The sequence below is a fragment of the Oryzias melastigma genome, linkage group LG8 (assembly GCF_002922805.2).
Source record: "Oryzias melastigma strain HK-1 linkage group LG8, ASM292280v2, whole genome shotgun sequence".
NCBI classification, from domain to species: Eukaryota; Metazoa; Chordata; class Actinopteri; order Beloniformes; family Adrianichthyidae; genus Oryzias; species Oryzias melastigma.
The window spans coordinates 13321608-13340972 of NC_050519.1; the positions used below are offsets into that span (position 1 = coordinate 13321608).

Genomic DNA, 19365 nt, shown 5'->3' on the forward strand with positions numbered 1-19365 from the left:
TTGTCAAAGAAATAAATCAGTGGGCCTCACACTAATGGCAGCCCTCTTACATCCAAATGTTAAACACATTCAAGATTTGACTCAAGCGAAGGGGGCGGTCTTTGATCTCAGCCGTTACTTTTGCCGAAGCAATCATCTGATGTGGCACTAAAACAGCGTCCTCTTGTAATTTTCCCCTAATTTCACTTCATTTCAGTGACACAAAGCTCATCATCCCATGTCAGCTCTAGCAGCCGAACCAAAACATGTGGAGGGAGTTGAAAACTTGCATTGAAAGCTGTTTCTGATGTGAATATTACCATGACCCTCATAGAAATGGCTTCTGGGCACAGCTAATCTAATTTAAGGTGAGTAATGTTTCCTGTCATTAGCGAACGAACACAGTTGGGTCTCTCTGAAGGCTGTGGACCCTCATCTGCTAGGAGTAAAATTAGACGCCAATTAAGGCTGTTTCTCATCCTTCGTCTGGCAGGTTTAACTTAATTGAATCATTGCCGCGCTCACATGTGTTGATGCAGATTTCCAGTGGATGTCTGGAAGTCCAAACTTCTCATATCCGGTGCAGCGAGCGTGGCAATAATGCTCCTTGCATAAGAGCTTCACAGCTAACCTGTGCAGGTGAGTCAGATATGAGTCTGTTTGCAGCTGGTCGACACCGGGGGACTCTGTCCGAGTGACGCACTGCATTGTGGGTGTCTGTCAGCCGTGTGTTGCTTAGATACCATACATCTGTGGGGTGTTTGGTCTTTCCACAGTCACTAAGGAACCGTGAGCAAATGACTGGGGTCACGGGGTCACCCCGGTAGACAGGCGGCGTCGACAGACACTATTATTACAAATTTGCAGACAAGCGGTCACTCTCTAAGCCCTGAAGAGGAACTCTTCCCCCTTGGGAGAAAAGGCTGCTAACGCTTTCCGATTGGAACGTAATAACAGTTTTTTTTCTTTTCATCCACCATTGGGTTTTTTTCCCCCTCTTAGTAATCGACATACTTCATTGTTGTGTGTTTTCTTGCATCCTCTTGAAGATCTTAGAATTTAATGTGCTAAAAACACACAGCAGTGTGTGGATCGTCAGGGCTGAAAATGGGCCAGCCTTGTCTAAAGTGGGGCGCTTTGGTTTATAAAAAGCTTGTCCGTATATGCAGACTTTTACAAGGAATAGGCATATATTATTATATTTTTTTTTTATTGAGCTGTTTGGTCATATTCATGAGCATTATTGTAAGGCTCTTTGAAAAGAATAGTGACGGTTTGGGATTGATTTGGTAAAAAATCTGCAACTTTAAAATATGTCATTTTTACTCTGTAAATTGTAGTTTTTTTTCATAAAGAACTTCAAAAGGTAAAAATAGCTTTTAAAAACTACTCATAATCTTATTAAAAAAAAAAAAATCCACCAGAATCACTGATGCATATTTCAGGAGTTAAAACTAAAATAAAAAATCTCAACTCAAGAGGTTTCCTATCAAAGCCCTTCCATCTTTTTAAATCTGGATCAGAAGCTGGCATCAGGTGGGACCCTTGTCTAAAACCTTGACAGCTGATTGGCTGCTAAAGTAGATCAGCTCATTCAGATGACAACTAATAAAGGAAATCCTCAGTTTAGGAGTCCCCTGACACCTGACGCCTGAGACAACCGAGCTGGAAATGGATCGGACTGAGTAAGAGGAAGAAATGTGACGGGGAATGTTCCAGATTCCTGATGGATTGATTGATTATGGTGGAGGCATTGAATTATTGAACAGAGGTGTCAAACTTGTTGAAGGCTTGTTTTGGATCATCTTTTATGCTGGAGCGGAGGAAATGAAGCTCTGACAGTTGATAGACTGTTTCTGAAGCTCAAATAAAAACAAATTTGGCTTCATTTGGACTGAAGATGTAAACATAAACATGAACATCTACACTGTGTGGCTGAATGGTCTGATCTTCCCAATGGTGAGTAGAGAGGGAGAGGAAAAGAGAAGAGAGAAACTAGGGCACCGTTATCTGGCCCCCTTTTTTTTACTAACCACCAGGCACAAGGCAGAGAAGGAAAAAGAACAAACCTTGGAGAGCAGAGAGGACTTCAGCAGTGTGACGAAGACGAGGAAACATCTGGAGTCAACGTCCAAGCTGAAAAAACAGCAGCAACCTTCACTTGTGTCTTTGCATTAACTCGTGACATTCGGGCACTTCTGCACCTCCGGCGCTCGCTCACACACAGACACGCCTTCTCCACAAACATGTTTGAGGAGCAGGTGACGAAGGTTAAGATAACCTCTGTGGTGATTGTGGTGGGCATGTCAGCGATGCTTGCTGCAGTGGTGACGGACCACTGGGCAGTTCTGAGCCCCCGGGTGGAGAAGCTCAACACCACCTGCGAGGCGGCCCATTTTGGCCTCTGGAGGCTGTGCAAGAAGACCATCTTCATCGTGGAGGAGGACCCTCAGGGCAAAGGATGCGGCCCCATCAGCCTACCCGGAGGTACACATAACCTTTAAATTATTGTCTTTGTATTTATTTCTGTTAATTTTAGGCTGATTTATGATTATATTTACATGAATTGTTATTATTAATCAATTTTGGGTCACATTTTCTAAATAATGACACAATTGTTTCAATAAGATTTCATTTATTGATGAAAATGTATTAAATTATACCATGAAATAAAACTAGCATAACAAAATCTATTAGAACGTTTTTTTTTTAATAAATCTTTAGAATATAAAACTTAAACTTGTAAATCCGACTACATCAAATAATTTACAAACAATACAAACCTTCTGGAATTTAATGGTTTTTAGAACTACTTGATGAAATCCACAAAAAAATATAAAATTGTGATATATATTTTTTAGAAGATACAGATAGTAGAATTTATGATCCGTTGGGTAATTTGGTACGTTTTTGTTAACAACAATGTTAATTTAGCATATCAAGATAAGTGTTTATGTAAAAAACACTATTTAGCCACTATCTCAAATTTGATCGACACATTTTTTACATTGTGTAACTGTAGGGTTTGTTGTCAACTGCTTTAGTATTCTTTCAACATAGAAAGTTGTAATTTAAGTTGAGCTAATGTCAAAAAGTTTCGAAATTTAGCTAAACTTTTTCCCGCCAAAAGTGTTTTTGAGATTTCACGGAAGCAGCCATTTTGGACTGAGCAGAAAAAGTCTCCCCACTGCCCCTAGTGGAATGACGATGAACTACAGGGCAGAAAACAGACCAGGTTATAGACAATGAGCTTTTTAACCCTAGAACAGTCTTGCTATAAAAAGTTACACCATCACTTTTACCAGGTAATTTTTTTTTGCCCAATTTAATATACCCAATAAAAAAATATTCCTCATAAAAATCTGATGAAAATGTGACAACACATGACAAATTAGAGTAGTTTTTTTATTTTTATTTTAACTGTGGTTTATGTAACAAAACAGAAAATACAAACATTGGAAGAGCCTAAAAACATACTTAAAAATTACTGAAATGTTTTTAAATTTGAGAACAAAAAAATCCTAAAAACAAAAAAAAAATGATATTGGTGACTTGGCCTTTGGTCCACCCATTCCTGGCACATGTTAGACATTACCCATGGCACACAGAAAATGCAACATATTAAAAATCATGTAAATACTTGTGCTCTGGTGAATATCATCTGGCGACAGTTCTCTTGGGTTAAGAAAAGTTTAGATCATGCTAGACTCTAATTAATGTGTGCATAAAATATGATTTTACAGGGTTAACATTTTTCTAACATTTGAAATCATTATAAAGACTGTGACATTGTTACCATTTGATGCCCTATTGTCAGTGCCAGGAAGCATCACTGATCAGCCCTATTCATCTGTGTTGTCCCCTTTAACAAAAACGGCACATGGTGCCACATATGCCGGCAAATGTGCGAACATTCGCACGAGCACATTTTATGGGGAGTGAATTTGGAGTAATGCTTTACAGCTCTATGGCCAGGCTCTCACCGAGCAGCCATTATCTTGCATGGAGGAAGTCAGTGAACAGACTGCCAATTAAGTCCACACGAGCAGCTGAAGTCAAGTGCATAATGGAGCATTGCTTCCATCCTTCACGGCAAACCAAGAACCACAAAACCGCTCGTCTGTCAGACGGCAACAGAATGCGCTGGATCATTTGTCAGCAGACTGTCTGACTTGCTCTGCAGTGAAATCCAGTCACAATGTGCTTAACTTTTATGTCTTGAGTGCTGTTCATTCCACACTGTCAATGTTGGCTTTGATCAAGACAGAAGACTGGGAAGGGTTCAGTTTAAGGAGATAAAACTTGTCAAAATGAGATGTTTCAATGTGAAAATTGAGTATTTTTGCATGAAAAATGTTTTAAAATAATCAAACTTAATTAAGCAGGAGGGTCCGTCAGGTGCAAATGTTCGTAATATATTAATTTAATGATGGAATGCAATTGTAGTAAAGTAAAAACCACAACACCCTACTTTCTTATGGAGAAATGAAAAAAAAATACCATGCAGCTTTAATTACAAGCTTTCATTAAGCAAAACCAGCCTTTGAGAAAGCCATGTCTGCTGGCCTCTGGCTGTGTGCACGTGCTCTGCAGCCTAACAGAGAGATTTTCCTCTGCCTCTATCATTGACTTTGCCTCAGGCTCCAGCACCTCAGGAGCAGCACAAGCCTAAATGAAGTGTGGCTTCCTGCTCCAGCTCATGAGTTAGTGTCCACCTGGGAGACTGGAGAGCAATGAAAGGGATTGAAGGGAAGACAGCGGTGGGAACATGTGGGCAGGAATGCCTCCTTTGAGAAGGAGAAGGGGGGAATGTTTCACGGGAAGGGGGGAATGTTTCACGGAGGGAGGTAGTGAACAGAGAGGGTGTTGTGTTTTTTGATGGCCTGAAGTCACTAAAGCAGGTAAATAAGAGATTTGTTGGTTGCGTGTAAGTATGTGAACACAAAACAAAGAATTTCTCAGTTTAATTTTAAATCTTACAACTTTTACACGTTGGCACAAATGAACAAAAAACTGATATGTGCCCTCTTCTTTCTAATAAAAATGACATGCTGTAAAGACATAAAGAATTGGCCAAATGACCATTTGGATGATCAAGAGGAGGAATCATGGGAGGAAATCAATATAACTTTTTGGTCTTAATTCCAACTCACCATCTTTGGAGGAAGAAGAATCATGAGTCCCAAAACACCATCCCTATTGTGAAGCGTGGAGGTGGTAGCATCATGCTATGGAGGTGTTTTTCTGCACATGGGTCAGGACGACTGCAATGTATTAAGGAGAGGATGACCGGGGTCATGCATTGAGAGATTTTTCCCTCACTGAAGATGGGTCGTGCCTGGGTAACATGACAATGATCTGAAGCACTCAGTCAGGATAACCAAGGGGTGGCTCTGTAAGAAGCATATCAAGGTTCTGGAGTGGGATAACCAGTCTCCAGATTTATGCCCAATAGAAAAATCTTTAGAGGGACCTCAAACTTCAAATCGTGACTGATTCTAGAGAAGATCTGCGAGGAAGAGTGGACCAAAATCCCTCATATAGGCGTGCAAACCTACTGAAAAACGTCTGTAAATGTTTGGCCTGTGTAATCGCAAAGGCTTTTGTACCAAATGTTAACATATATTTTCTCAGCTGCAGCAGTAGTTGGCAGCAGTAGCATTATAAATACATTATTTAAAAATGATACAATGTGATTTCCAGATTTTCTTTTAGTGTATTCAAAAAACTAAAGTGCATTATTTTTAAAATATTTTTTTAAAAAGTGATTAGCCAACATTGTACAGACGAGTTTATTTTCACAGCTGTTTACTTTGCACAAAAACTTGTGTAATAAGCAAGTTTCATAAAAGAGGTTTAATATCTGGCATCTCTCTACTATTGCCCTGATATTGACTTCTTCATAATATCCCTTGATATTACTTTTTTCAAATTAATTTTTATTTTTGGAAGAAGTCCATGTGCACCAGGCCAGTACCAATCCCTCGCATGCTGCCTTTTTCTGATGTTCATTGTTCAAATAAATGTGTTGTTTGGCAGCAATATTAAATTAAAAATGTAGTGCTTGACAGCCAAAATAACATGTTAACCTTTAGTGTTTTGTACACCAGTTAGATTGTATGGATTCTCAATAGAACAGGATTGTTGCTAAGCAATGTATTGGTTATTTTAATCATTCTAGCTGAAGTACCTTCTAAAGTACTTTGCCATTGAGCAACAACACAAAATAACACGTGTATTTTGTATTTTTTGGTTTACAGTCTATTAGATCTAGTAACTCTCTAACCAGCATTTCTAATTTCTGTGTCTGCTTTAAGCTTTAAAGCAACCAAAGCACATTTTTAAAGAGCTAAAAACTGTTAACCTGGCAATATATTACATTCACAGCTTTGATGAGCACATGCCCAAGCCAACTACTGAGATCGAATTTAATAACACAAATGAACATATCCTGAACAAAGGGGGAATTGGTCGTCAGGAGGAGCACAGACGCACTTTCTCCCAAACAAACGCAGCTTTTTGTGAGAGGCTTGTGTAACACAGCATCAAAACGGAGAACCCAAATGACTTCTGCAATTAGCTTCCCACAAATGACGCATGCCAGCTTGAGTGCAGTTCATATTAAGAAATAAAAAAATAAAAACACCCAGCAAAGCCTTTATGGATCATACCGTACTGCTCTGCGGGGAAATAAAATGTGTAAATGGAGCTTTGGTGAGCATGTCTGTATTACTGCACATATGTGCATGCTGAGGCTTGGGAGATGATTTCATTACATGTTCTAGAGTGTCTTCATTTATATATTTCAACAAAAAGCTGCCCACAAATTACATATGTATTGTGTATATATTATCTAAAGGTGCAAAGTGGGGATGTCACCTTGAATTGCTCCGCTTTTAAATTTTAAAAACCAAACTAACGGAAAAAAAGGAGAATAGTGAAATGTGAAAGAATGATCTAACAGATGTTCCAGATAATTGCTATCATCACTAGGTGAGATTAGCCTGTTTTCATCTCCATAAGTAAGGTCAGGCCACACAAATGTATGCATGATGGATTATAAAGGACACAAGAGGCCCTTTTGTGCTGCTGTGTCCCACTTTTATTAGGAAGTCCTGGTGGAATTGCCTTGCAAATACCACCAGCACTCAGGTAAAAGTGGACAAAGCTTTATTTGTCACAACCTTTAAAACTGTAGAACAGTTGATATATTTTCAAATCCCATCCTTAAATGTTTTTTTTAACCCTAAAACATTGTATTTACTCATATTTTTGTAAGTATTAGTAGAATATTGTAAATAGTATTGTAAATTGTGTCTTATTGTACTCTTCTCCCACATGTATCCGAACATGAGGTCCAATCTTGTGCCAGTGACATTCATTTAAATCCAATAAATCTGTCAGTCAAACCTCTGAATTCACAGTAACTCAAGAACTTGTTTGTAATGTAACACGCTACTGTAAGGAGTCGGTTTTTCAGATGTGTTCTAGGTGCATCATGATCCACAGCTGTCTTGGTTTATGTTAATTATCTTCAGTGTATTCAGTTTCATCGTCACGTCAGCTGCTCTCTTTTGTCACTCATTTGTTGCTCCCATTGTTTGTCATGTTTCAGTTTACTTATCAAATGTTTTAATTTCTGTCACCAAGCCCGATCTCCTGCATATCCTTCACCTCCAGCCCCGACTTTTATTCCAAAAATGTTACTAAAGACAGGCGTCTATTGGAGACAGTCTTTTTTTTAATCTCAGACAGAATGGTGAAGACAAATGGATTCATTTTGCAGTAAGAATGAGGTCACGAAATGTAGACAACAACACCAAATAAACATTCCAGGATTTATTGAAAGGATGAGAACATGGTCTTATGTTATGATTAGCACTGACTATGAATGTTTCCTTTTTCTTTGAACAATCATCAATCTCTGAATCAAAAATCCTCTTTCATGTGAATTATTTTCCTGGAGATACTCACCTTTCCCTTGTAGTAATCCATCCTCCGTAATCCATGTTTAAAGCAGTTCTAATTCACCGCTCGCTTTCTTTGTACCTCGCTGCTTAGTGCTGCTTATATCAATATTTGGGGATCCACCCCAAAAAATTGTGCAGATTCCTCACTAGAATGTTATTTGGTGTTTGCCACTGCACAAAGTTTAAACGATAAATCAAATGAGTGTTTCTTGGCCATCGCTACACTGGATCACAACACAAATACCACATGATGTCTGCATGATGGGAACAGTTTTGAGTACTTGTTAAAATCAGCGTTCTCTCAGACTTACATCAATTATAGATTATATAGATTATTATTATTTTTTTTAATTAAAGCTTTCACGGACTTATAGTGCAGAAAATTCAGCAGTTTCAGTCCTGAGTTTTTGTGCTATAATGCATTTTATTTGTTGCTTTTAGTCCTGTTTTACCATACTTTGTAGAGCACTTTTTACATGTTTTTGTCAAAAGGGCAGTAGAAGTAAAGTTCTGGCTGCTGCATCATTTTCTCCATCAGTACTAACTGGGATTTTATTGTTCTCTTTATTCGGCTATGTAAGAGAAATCATAGAAAAAACATTATTTGAAAGATTTTCTAAAAACAGAAAATACTGCAGAGCTTTTATCCATAGGTTAACAATAATATTTGAAGAAAAAGTTGAGTTTAAGGAGCAAAAAATAGACCCAGTGACTGATGGGGAAGCAAGGATGGCGAGGAGAGGAACTGCAAATTGGAAACTTCACATCAAAGAGAGAAGGCGAGTGTTTAATGGACAGAGGTGAAACTAAAATGACAGGCAATGCCCCACTTTAATCACCCTCCCCTGGAACTAAATCTCCCCATTAGGCAGACTGCAAGGTCGATGATACGCACCCAGAGGTTCTCCTCCCAGCTCAGTGCTCACAGTTTAGAGCGGTGATCATCACCGTGGTTCTCACCTTTTCCAGATCACATTTACAATGAAAATAAATGACTCATTAATCTCCACCAAACACGAACACATACCTCAGAGGTAGCAGTGGCAAATGCATCTTTCCTAATTTTGTTTGAAACTATTGCAGACGTTTGTGAACGATTGCTAAGTGATTAGGTAAATTGGATGAATCATATCTGTTTAACCAGAACTCCCACCTTCCTTCTGCTGTACCAGCAAATGAATTTGAGAGGAAAAACAAGGTTTTCTACTTTTTTCCTGCAATTTGTCTTCTCTTTTTTCTATCTAATGTGTACTGATTAGATAAGTAATGAGGGTAACAAAATGTAAGTTTAACTACAACAGACCAGTTTATGTTAAAAAAATATATATATATCTCCGTCTGTGATTCTGTGTTTTGGTCTTTTTATCCTCTTGAGTTTTACTGTGTTCCTAGAATTAGCATTTTACAAGAATCCAAGAGAATCTGGCCACAGAAAAATAATATGGCGTTCAAAAATCAATAGCCGGAAGTCCCTCCCCTTCCATCATAGCGCCTGAAATCTTTAGCCGGAAGTCCTCGACCAGAGCCCCCCGTTTTAAGCTTTCAACTTTTTTTTTTCCTTTTGACAAAAATCGTATCTCCTTACGTGATCAGCTCATTCACACAGAAAAAACAGCATTTTTCTGAGTTTTCCTTGGAGGTAAAGTTCCATTGTAAGCGGTGTAGATGTACAAATTTGAACTTAAAAGAACCAAAACGATTATTCTCTGTCGCATATGAAGCTCATCTTGCACACTAAGCTGCTGGACAGTTACAGTTTGTTCACATTTGAACTTTAAAGCTGTTAGTTCTGAAAAGTTTTTCAAAAAATTATTTTTGAAGGGGTTTCCTAAAGTTTATGAAATTTCCGCTTACGCAACCGGCTAAAGTCGCAAAGTATCCACTTCCTGCTAGAGATTTTTCTTGTATGTGATCAGAGGCCCCTCCATGAATCTGATCAACTGTCCTTTTAGCTTTTCGTATCCCAGCTTTGTAATTAGCACAGTGTTTTGCTTTTATTTTGTAATATTGTTCACGCAAAGAGTCCTTTGTTATGATTTTTGTCTTTTGTGTAATTGGCCTTGGGCTTTCCTTTTTGGTCTTGTTTCATGTAAGAATCCACTTTCTTTGATGATTATGTTCATGACACTCTGTGTGCGCTTATGCTACGGTCACAAAAACAACTGCCACCGCGCAAAGAGGAGGAATCACAATTTTGATAAATTTTTTTTTTAAAATCAGCGCCATCCGGACACATTAACACATCGGCTAGTCTGAGCTGCTGCCAGCCAGCGATCCACCTTGCTGTCCCCCGATTTTGTACTAGCGTCATCTCCACATGTCATTGGACTACTCCATAAGAGCTCAAAATGTGCCCAGACAGCCACTGACTGATATACACTTTTAGAGAAAAATTATCTGGTTGCAGCAACATTTTAGTTTTTATTGTAAAACCTCTGCAGCCATTACGCAGTGTGTAATAATACGACTGCCCTTCCGATTTCACCTGCTAATTTGTTGAAAAACTAGGTTGCTTTGCAGTGGCATTTTTGGATATATGTTAATAGTCTTAATCTTAGTCTTAGTCTTAACTTTCAATCCATCAGTCATACATTTCATTTTATTCAAGTCCAAAGCCTCGATCTTAAAAGGATTAAAGATTTTTGAGAAAGTGGAGTTGCAATCATTGAGCTGTCAGCATCAGAGGAAGTAAATTGTTTTTATTGAGACCATACATTTTCTAATTGAAATATTTGCCTGTTACGTATTAATTTTATATATAGGTCATTTTTCTATGTCAAATTCAAAGTTGGGTTACTGCCAAACATAAAACAGCTAAATTGACATTTTCAGGCATAGTTTGTATCATTAAATCAAAGGTTGAGTCATCTGCCCGACAGTAAAAATAATAGAGTCCAATCTGGAAACAGTGAATAGGAGCTTTACAGACATAACCACAATAATTGTCACATTTTAGCATGATCTTTCTTAATTTATGTTGATGAAACTCCATAAAACGTGCCAAAACCAGGATTTCTCCATGATCTTTGTGTGGTTGTCAAATAATGTCTTTAGAGACTAGAAAAAATGTAATAGCTCCATGCAAACACTTATTATCTTAGATTAGTGTAGCCCCAGAGGTAAAGACCCCAAAACGAGAGAAAGGCTAATGAAAATAATGTATTTGCAGAGTGCAGCTGCTCCGTGAACCTGCCCCCAGAATGCACTAACGCCAGCATAGATCAGCTGGAAGAGCACATTAAAACAACTCACATGAAAACAGTTATGATATATGTTTTTACATGTATAAATAGATAGGACTAGCCAAAACCTGCAGCAGCCTGTTGCTAGGTTACGCCTTCAGTGATTCTTTCCCATCCAAAGTAACAAACATTTCCTCTGTTCCTTGATGCTCACACACACATTCCAACACACACACAATGACCGTCTCTGTGTAGAAACATCAACTGTCTGTTTTATGGGTTTAATCTCAGGAAAAAAAAGAGAACTGACGAAAGAAAGAACACTCGTTTGGCCTTAAGCCTCCTCCCTGTTAACCCAACTACCTTCAGAGGCAGCAAATAGACAGATGGATGAGAGAAATGACTCCTGAAGCAACTCCTGAGCTTTAGCCAGGACAGCAGTCGCAGGATGAGCAAGCAAAGTACAAACATGGATAATCATTCACTAAGAAGTACAGAGTAATTTTATTTTTTTAAAGAGCTGCACAGTGGTGGAGCGAGAAGGCCCTGGTTTGAATCCCTCTCTGTGGAGTTTGCATGTTCACTCCATGTATGGGTTTTCAGGCACTACGGTCCAAAAAACAAGCTTTTTAGGTTATTTGGTGTCTCTTAAATGTGAATGTGTGTGGTTTTGTGGCGACTTGCCCAGGGTTTACCCCGCCTCAGTAGCTGGGATAGGCTCCAGCAGCCATGTGACCCTGAGAAGGACTTGGATAATGCATGGATGGATAAAAACAGAATAATTCTGGGTTTTTAAGATAAACACATAATAACAGAACAGTATTGTGATGGTGACTGCAACATGCTGCACTGGAATGTTTTAACAAGAATATTTGTCAATGTGGTTCGTTGTATTGGGTGAGCCCAGTGACTTGATGCATGTGGTTGATGTTGTCAGCCTCCCTTTCAGAAAAACAGTGGATTGAGCAACCCTTTATTTTGGAAAATTGTCCCTCAAAGGGAGCGCGTAAACTCCTTTAGACAAAACTGCATGTGAAGTAAATTATATTTACTGTAAAGTAGTAACACATGAGTAAGTTCGGATGTTTGTCTTAGATGCATGAGAGGCCACATATATCAGCATGTTTGCAGTATTTGTTTGGTAAAAGACTCTTCTGGGCTGAATTACTGCCTCTTGGCTGGCTTGAAAATGTCTTGGAGTCCATTCAGCAAATCCCAGAAACGATGCTGGAAACAAATCTGCAAAAAACAGAATTAAGCTTGAATTGTGGCTAAAATGTTAAAAACAACACATATTTATTGGCTTATGACAACACGGCAAACGATAAATAAACAAATGGAACATTTTGATGAAATCATAATTAGGCCATTTAGCTTTCTCTGTGTAACATCCAGAGGGTTTGTGGGGTTGGCTGAGAGTTTTCATTATAGCTGTTTGCACAGACACACAGGTATAACCTTTGTCCAGCTCCTGCTGCTTAATCTTCCTCGTTCTCTTTCTTTTTTTTTCTCCTCGCCTTCTCTTTCACATCCTTCGGTTGCCCTTCCTGTCTTTTACTCTGCAGCAAAAAACTGTTCCTACTTCAAACACTTCACATCGGGAGAGGAAGCAGAAGTTTTTGAAGTGAAGACTCAGAAAGGTAGGTGTGTCTCTACAGTTACACAGATCCAAGGTGACCAGGAGGAGGGTCTATCTTGAATAAGAAACAGTAGAAACAATTATTGTTGTTTTTTAAACATCTACATCAACAATGAAAAACCAAGTGTCAAAAAAATCAGATGATCAAAACTACAAGAACATAGAAACTTAACCTAAATAACTCACCTCAACCATAGAAAAATTGTCTTTTTCTCACATTTACATTTAAATTATACATCAAATGTAACTCAAACATGTGTATGCAGTTTCAGTTTGTAAAATGTATCAATTTAAATATTAATAAAGTAAAATAATTTTGATTAAGCATTAAAATATTAATTGAGAAGCTTTTATTTAAAGCCAAAAGGCATGTCTTAAGTTTACTTTTTATTGTATTAATGCCTGAATTAATTAATTTCCAAATATATAATAGAAAAAATCTGTTTTTTTCCGCTTAAGGAAATGCTAACGTAAGTGGAGTCTTGAATTAAACATAATGTTGCAAATTAGTGGCATGCAGGACGAGGTTTAAAGTCCTCACAGTATGAGTCCAGACACCAATAAAATTAATTAACAGATACATGAAAACTAATAAATGCAAAAAAAAAAAAAAAAATTCAGTCATTTTTTTATTCTTCCTACAAATTTTTTTGCAAAAACCCTAAGATAAAAATGTATAATTTCCCACTTGAAATAGGAATAAAATCTGGTGTTTTATCATTAAGTTTATTATACCTGTAAAGATAAACACTTTCACTACATGTTTGTTCATCCTTTTGATGGGCTGATGTCTCCAGCTTTAGATGAAAAGAGACAGGCAGGTTAAGACAAACGTCTATATATTAGTGTAGGCAGGTAATCAGCGCCTATTGTTTTAGATAAATGACCACAAACGTAATTTGTGACATCAATGAAAACTCTTCTCACAAAGGATGATTATTATTTGTGATGTGAGAGTCACAAGGTTTCTTCAGAAAAAACACAAAATCTTTTAATCATCAGGAGCTTGTTAGTATTTTTTTTTATTTCATGTGAAAACATAACATAATTAAAAAAATAGGAAGAAGGAATGTAAAAAGTGAAAAATTGAATCAAAATTGACCTTTGGTACATGGTATGACCTATGATTATAAGCATTCTCAGTAGTCTTTTAATTAGGATTGTGTGTCATTTTTTCCAAAATTAACAAACCTGTTGTTTTCTTGGACATTTTCTGCAGAGTAGCAGTGGTTTAGTACAAATTCAACCCTGAATTGTGGGTGGGACTGTTTGAATGGAGTAAGCCCGACCCCCTTTCCCATCACCCATCTGCTTACACTCCTTTTAGCTTACAGCCCCTCATAACCCCAATCTAATGTTACAGGTGCAACAAAAATGGCAAAGAATAATTATACTATCCATCCGTACAGATTTGAGCCAGATACCAGCTCAGACGAGGACAACAAAGACATGTATTGATCAAGTTGTTTGCAAGTGGATGCATCAGAATGGAGAAGAACAGAGAGCTTGTGGCCCACTCAGTACATTTTCTACATCATAGATACAAACTTTTTCAAACAAATTACTTTTGTCTTCTCCTGATTCCCAAAATAAATACTCGGAAATGAAGTTTTCTATTTAATTTTTTTGATATATGTCCTCCATCGTGGAAAAAAAAAGCCACAAGAACATGTTAAAAACACCAAAAATGCAATTTTTCCATCAGAGTGGGTCTTTAAGATTTTGGGGAGAAAATCACAAAGAAGCTAGTGAAGGATGAGCTGAGGATTAAATGGTGTAAGAAGAAGAAAGAACGTTGCACAACGTGAAGGGAGGAATTAGAGCAATAAAAGGGAGGTGTAGCAACAGAAAAAGCTTTCGCTGAGGGATCCTCACGACTGGATACTAAAGGAAAAAGAAAGACACCTGCATCGATTGGTTAGACAGAGAGATTGAGTTGCAAAACATGTTTCTGCACATGAAGGTGATGGAGGTTAGGAATGAAACGGAGCTGAAGATAAAGGAAGAAGGTGGAAGGAGTCTTGATGAATTGATGAATGTAGAAAATGAGGACACATAAAATAACATTTCTGAACTGAGAGGATAACATTGGGCCAGCAGTGAAGAAAAATATAGAGAAGCAAGCTAATTTAAAAGCATGGAGATGTCAAGATTTTACCAAATATATGCAAGCTAAAAAAAAAAAGAATCACACAAAATGTAGACAGAAACCTGACTGAGATGTGCCGTTTAAAAAACATGAGTTCAAGATGAGATGAGCTGACATCTGAGCTCTCCCTTGTTGGCAGTGGTGATGGACAGATCGACAGATGTGGTTAGGCAGGATCGGTCATGGACTTTAGTATTCAAAGAATGAAATGAGACGTGGAAGCAGGTGGAGGAAAGCCTGCAGAGGTGAAGGTATGCACAGGAAAGAGGAAATCAAATGCTTCTACTGATACAAGAAAGAAGCCATTTGTTGAATCCTGTTGAGCCGGGAAGGTCCAATGGTGAGAAGTAGATGATGGTGGAATCAAGAGGTGAATAGTCAAGGTAAGGTAAAAAATATATATATATTTTTTTTAGATGATTAGGACTGAAAAGAAAGGCAACCACAGGACCAGCCTTAAAAGATGACTTTTCTTTATTCAAACATATCTGAAAACAATCATAAACAGGACCAAAAAAAAAACAAAAAAACAAAAAATAAATAAAAAAAATGGTGCACAATCTTCACAGAGAAAAAGAGAACTGCTGCCAAAAAAGTGTTTTTGACCAAAAAATGCACACATTCAAAGCCTCCACTTACATTGTAGCCTCTCAGACACTCTAACATCCTCTAAAACTTTAACAAAGCGAATCAACAACATGATGAAAACCATGGAAACCTTTTTATTTATTTATTTATTTATCTGCTTTTCTTCATTTTACGGGATAATATACCAAGTATTACACATAGACTAGATATAAATCAACAAAAAGTGGAAAAAGAGATTTAAATAACATGTTTTTCTGTAATCCTTTGTATATTTTAGGTCTCACAGTTTGGTAAATGATTTTTAAATTTGAATCTAAAAAACAGCCAAAAGCGCAGGGGGCATAACGAATGACACTTGTTCTAATCTCTTTACAAACCTGCAGCCTCTCATCTGTCCTCTAAATAATACTCTTTTTGGTTTGAGTTGATCTGGGTGTTAAGTGTGACTAATTCAAAAGCTAATTATCCGTTACATAACTGTTAAAAATTATTTTTGTCCAACCTTCCGGTTTACAAACACTGCTGCATGTTCCTGATGTCACCCACTTTCCTGTCCACACCTCCTTTCTTTGACACTCATGTACTCTCACTTCCTGTCTACTATTTATTTCCCTCTGTCTTTGCTTTTTAATTTGTATTTCTTTCTGTGCAGAGTATAACATCTCGGCAGCAGCCATCGCCATCTTTAGTCTGTTCTTCATGATCCTTGGAACGCTTTGTGTCATCTTCTCCTTTGGGAAGACGCGGGACTACCTGCTCCGGCCTGCTGGGATGTTTTTTGCCTTCGCAGGTCAGAGTCAAAAAAAATGGACTGTTTTCCATTGATAACACCTATTAACATCTCTGGCCTCAGTACAAACCACACACCCCTTCTGCTTCCATGCAGGCCTTTGCATCATCATCTCCGTTGAGGTAATGCGGCAGTCTGTCAAGAGAATGATTGACAGCGACGAGACCATTTGGATTGAATACTACTACTCTTGGTCATTCACCTGTGCCTGCGCCTCCTTCATGCTGCTCATCCTCGGCGGGGTCGCCCTGCTTCTTATCTCCATGCCACACATGCCTCGGAACCCCTGGGAGACCTGCATGGACGCCGAGGCGGACACTTTGGATTAGCCACAGGTGTTCCCGCCAGCACGTCAGGTAAAAGAGTCAAAGATTTGAACGGTTTTGTGTCCTCATTCAGCCATTTAACCACCAGAATGAAACGTTTTCTTCAAAATCGGAACTTGCTCCTGGTGGTTACAGGTGTTTGGCGCTGGTGTGTGATGTGTGTGTGATTCTTAAAAGGTAATAAAGTGAAATATATATAGTATAGTATACACTAGATAAATATAGGACTTTTACCATTTACTCTCTATTCTGTATTTGCTGTATTCCTGTGCAGGACCACCAGGATGCTGGAGCCTATCCCATCTACTGAAGGGCAAAAGCAGGGGTTCATCCTGGACAGTGTTTTCCATTCATATTTATGTTTCAAAATTATATTTTTGTTGCTTTCGAGATTTTTTTTAAATGCATTGCCTAAAAAATATATACATTGATTATACATGGATTATAAAAACTATGCATATTTTGTTGCAGTTTGAAAAAAGGAAAACATATCCAAGACAAATATCAGATTTTATTATAAAAGTACATAATCCATTAAAGTATTCTTTTTATTTTCAAAGTTACTTAAGCACAGCTATTTGAGCCATTTACAATTTTAATTGTTTTTTAAAGCAATGTTTGCTTGAATATGACTAATGTCTGCAGCATATGTCCAACATTAGCTGTTTATGTTGAATTGATATGCATTATCAATACATTTATGACTGCTCTAATGCAAAAATAGAAAATAAAAGGCATTATCGGTTTTAAATTACTGCTTTTCTAATGCAAAAACTATCAGTAAGATAGACGAGGCAGCTATAAAAGTAATGTCTTTTTTACTGTTAGGATTTTTATGCACAGTAGTTTAGTTTATTTTACTTTTTGCATAAGTATGGGTTATGTATAGAAATGCAATAACGTGGCTTATTTTTTATTATTCCAAGATATTACTTTATTTCTTATTTTTAGTTCTGACTTTAACATGGTTTTCTAACATCTGAACAGTGTTTTTCACTGTGGAGAATTATCCAAATATTTCTTTACTTTTTATTGATTTTTTTGTCAGACAAAAAGATTCATGAGAGCAATCCCTTTCATGCAGCAACTTGTTATTGTTCGTCAAATGAAGCAATTTTTTCCCTCTGTCACCTTAGCCCTGTAATCACTCAGACGGTGCAGGTACTGGGAAATCAAAAACATATCATAAATACGTCCGTTCGGCAGCAGAAAACAAAGAAACTGTTGTTTGATGTCATCATTTGTGACTCACAAATGGGTTTTCCAGTGATCACAAATTCACCTGTTTGTTAAAGCTGAAGCCATTATTTAATCAAAACAATTTTACATGGAAGGAAAGGACATTTTTTTAATAGAGTCAATGCCAGGTCACAAGTTTTTCTTTAAATTGGGATTATGTATATAATTGAAAAGTTAAAAAAAATTAAGTAAAAGGAAATTCTTAAATGACGTGTTGTTAATATCCCTTTAAGTGTGAGAATTTGTAAAACTCCAATATGTCTATAATCATATTTTACAGAGCAATAAAATTTGTTTTAATCAAGAAAAACGTTTTTCTGCTTTTATTGTACATTTTTAGTTAACCATTTTGAATAATTTTTTTTTTTAATAAGTTAAATTCAAGGTTTTTTGGTGCTGCTGTTACTGACTTTTGCTTGTGCTTGATGCTACGTGCTGCAGGCTTTTGCTAGGGTATACTAGTTAGGGTCGACATGTAAGAGTCCACTGGGAAACCTTGCCAAACCCCCACCAGAGGAGACCAGCAGGTCACATGGTTTTCTTCAATTATGAGCTTATTTTTATCCAGAATGCATTGGCAAAAAAAATAAATAAAAAGACCCAATGGAGTGTTTTCAGTTTGTCACAAAAATATGTTCAGATTTCTTCATCAACTGTTCAATTTAACACTCGTGATGTGCATTAAAAGGACAGTTGCACGCCACACATGGAAGAAGGACGCTTCCTCCTGCCGTCTGTGGCGGTGCTGCGCCTGTGAAGCTGTCGTTTCCTTTCCTTGACCTCTGACTGAGTGCTGTCAAAGCTGCCACTATTTTCTTCGCACTACAAAACTATACAAGCATTTCCATTCTACTTTGTCCCAAGGAGGGACGAACTGGCACAGAGGTTCAAAATCACAGCCTGAGATTTCCAGCAAGTCCTTCAAGAAAAAGGAGAGAAGATTTGACAGGATTAAGGACATTGAGGACGTAGAACTAAAACTGAGTCCAAGATGACCACGAAGGATTACAAAAAAGGTGAAAAAAACAAAGAAATTTAAATCTGTGGATTCTGTTTGTTATTTGAGTTTTCGTTTACTTTTCTTGAATTTTATTAATTTACATAAATAAGTGAAGTTGCAAAATATATAAAATAGTTGTGCATTATACAATAAGTGAATCATTTAAAATACAAATTGAAGGTGCAGAAAAAAGTAAGTCTTATGGCACACAAACCAGCTTTAGGGAATGTGGAGCTACATGAAATGGTAACTCCTCTTATAATTATGTTGTCTAGAAATGCAAAAACACTTTGTAGATGTTCATAGTTATTACTCCAATAGTGACCTTAAAGTTCTACTACAACCGTATTTTTTTCTTTTGTGAAATCATCCCCAGTGATCTTTTAATTATAATGCCGCAATTTTTTGCCAAAATCAAAAAGACTGTCTCGTTTTTAAGACATAATTTCTGTATGACGCCGTTTCAATCTTAAATTCTTTCCTATAAGTCCTCTATTGTGAGA

General features: G+C 37.4%; 1 protein-coding gene across 2 annotated transcripts; it reads left to right on the plus strand.

Annotated features, from left to right (window-relative positions):
• Nucleotides 1-18865, plus strand: cacng1b (calcium channel, voltage-dependent, gamma subunit 1b). 2 transcript variants are annotated; one of them, XM_036213279.1, is made up of 5 exons: nt 1-2466; nt 12697-12771; nt 16160-16297; nt 16394-16653; nt 16898-18862. In XM_036213279.1, the coding sequence occupies exons 1-4, from the start codon at nt 2226-2228 to the stop codon at nt 16624-16626; spliced, it is 687 nt and encodes a 228-aa protein (XP_036069172.1). In that variant the 5' UTR covers nt 1-2225; the 3' UTR covers nt 16627-16653; nt 16898-18862. The 2 variants fall into 2 exon arrangements, with proteins under 2 accessions (XP_036069172.1, XP_036069171.1); XM_036213278.1 differs by lacking the exon at nt 1-2466 and having other exon boundaries at nt 12366-12771; nt 16898-18865.
• The last annotated feature ends 500 nt before the right edge of the window (nt 18866-19365 follow it).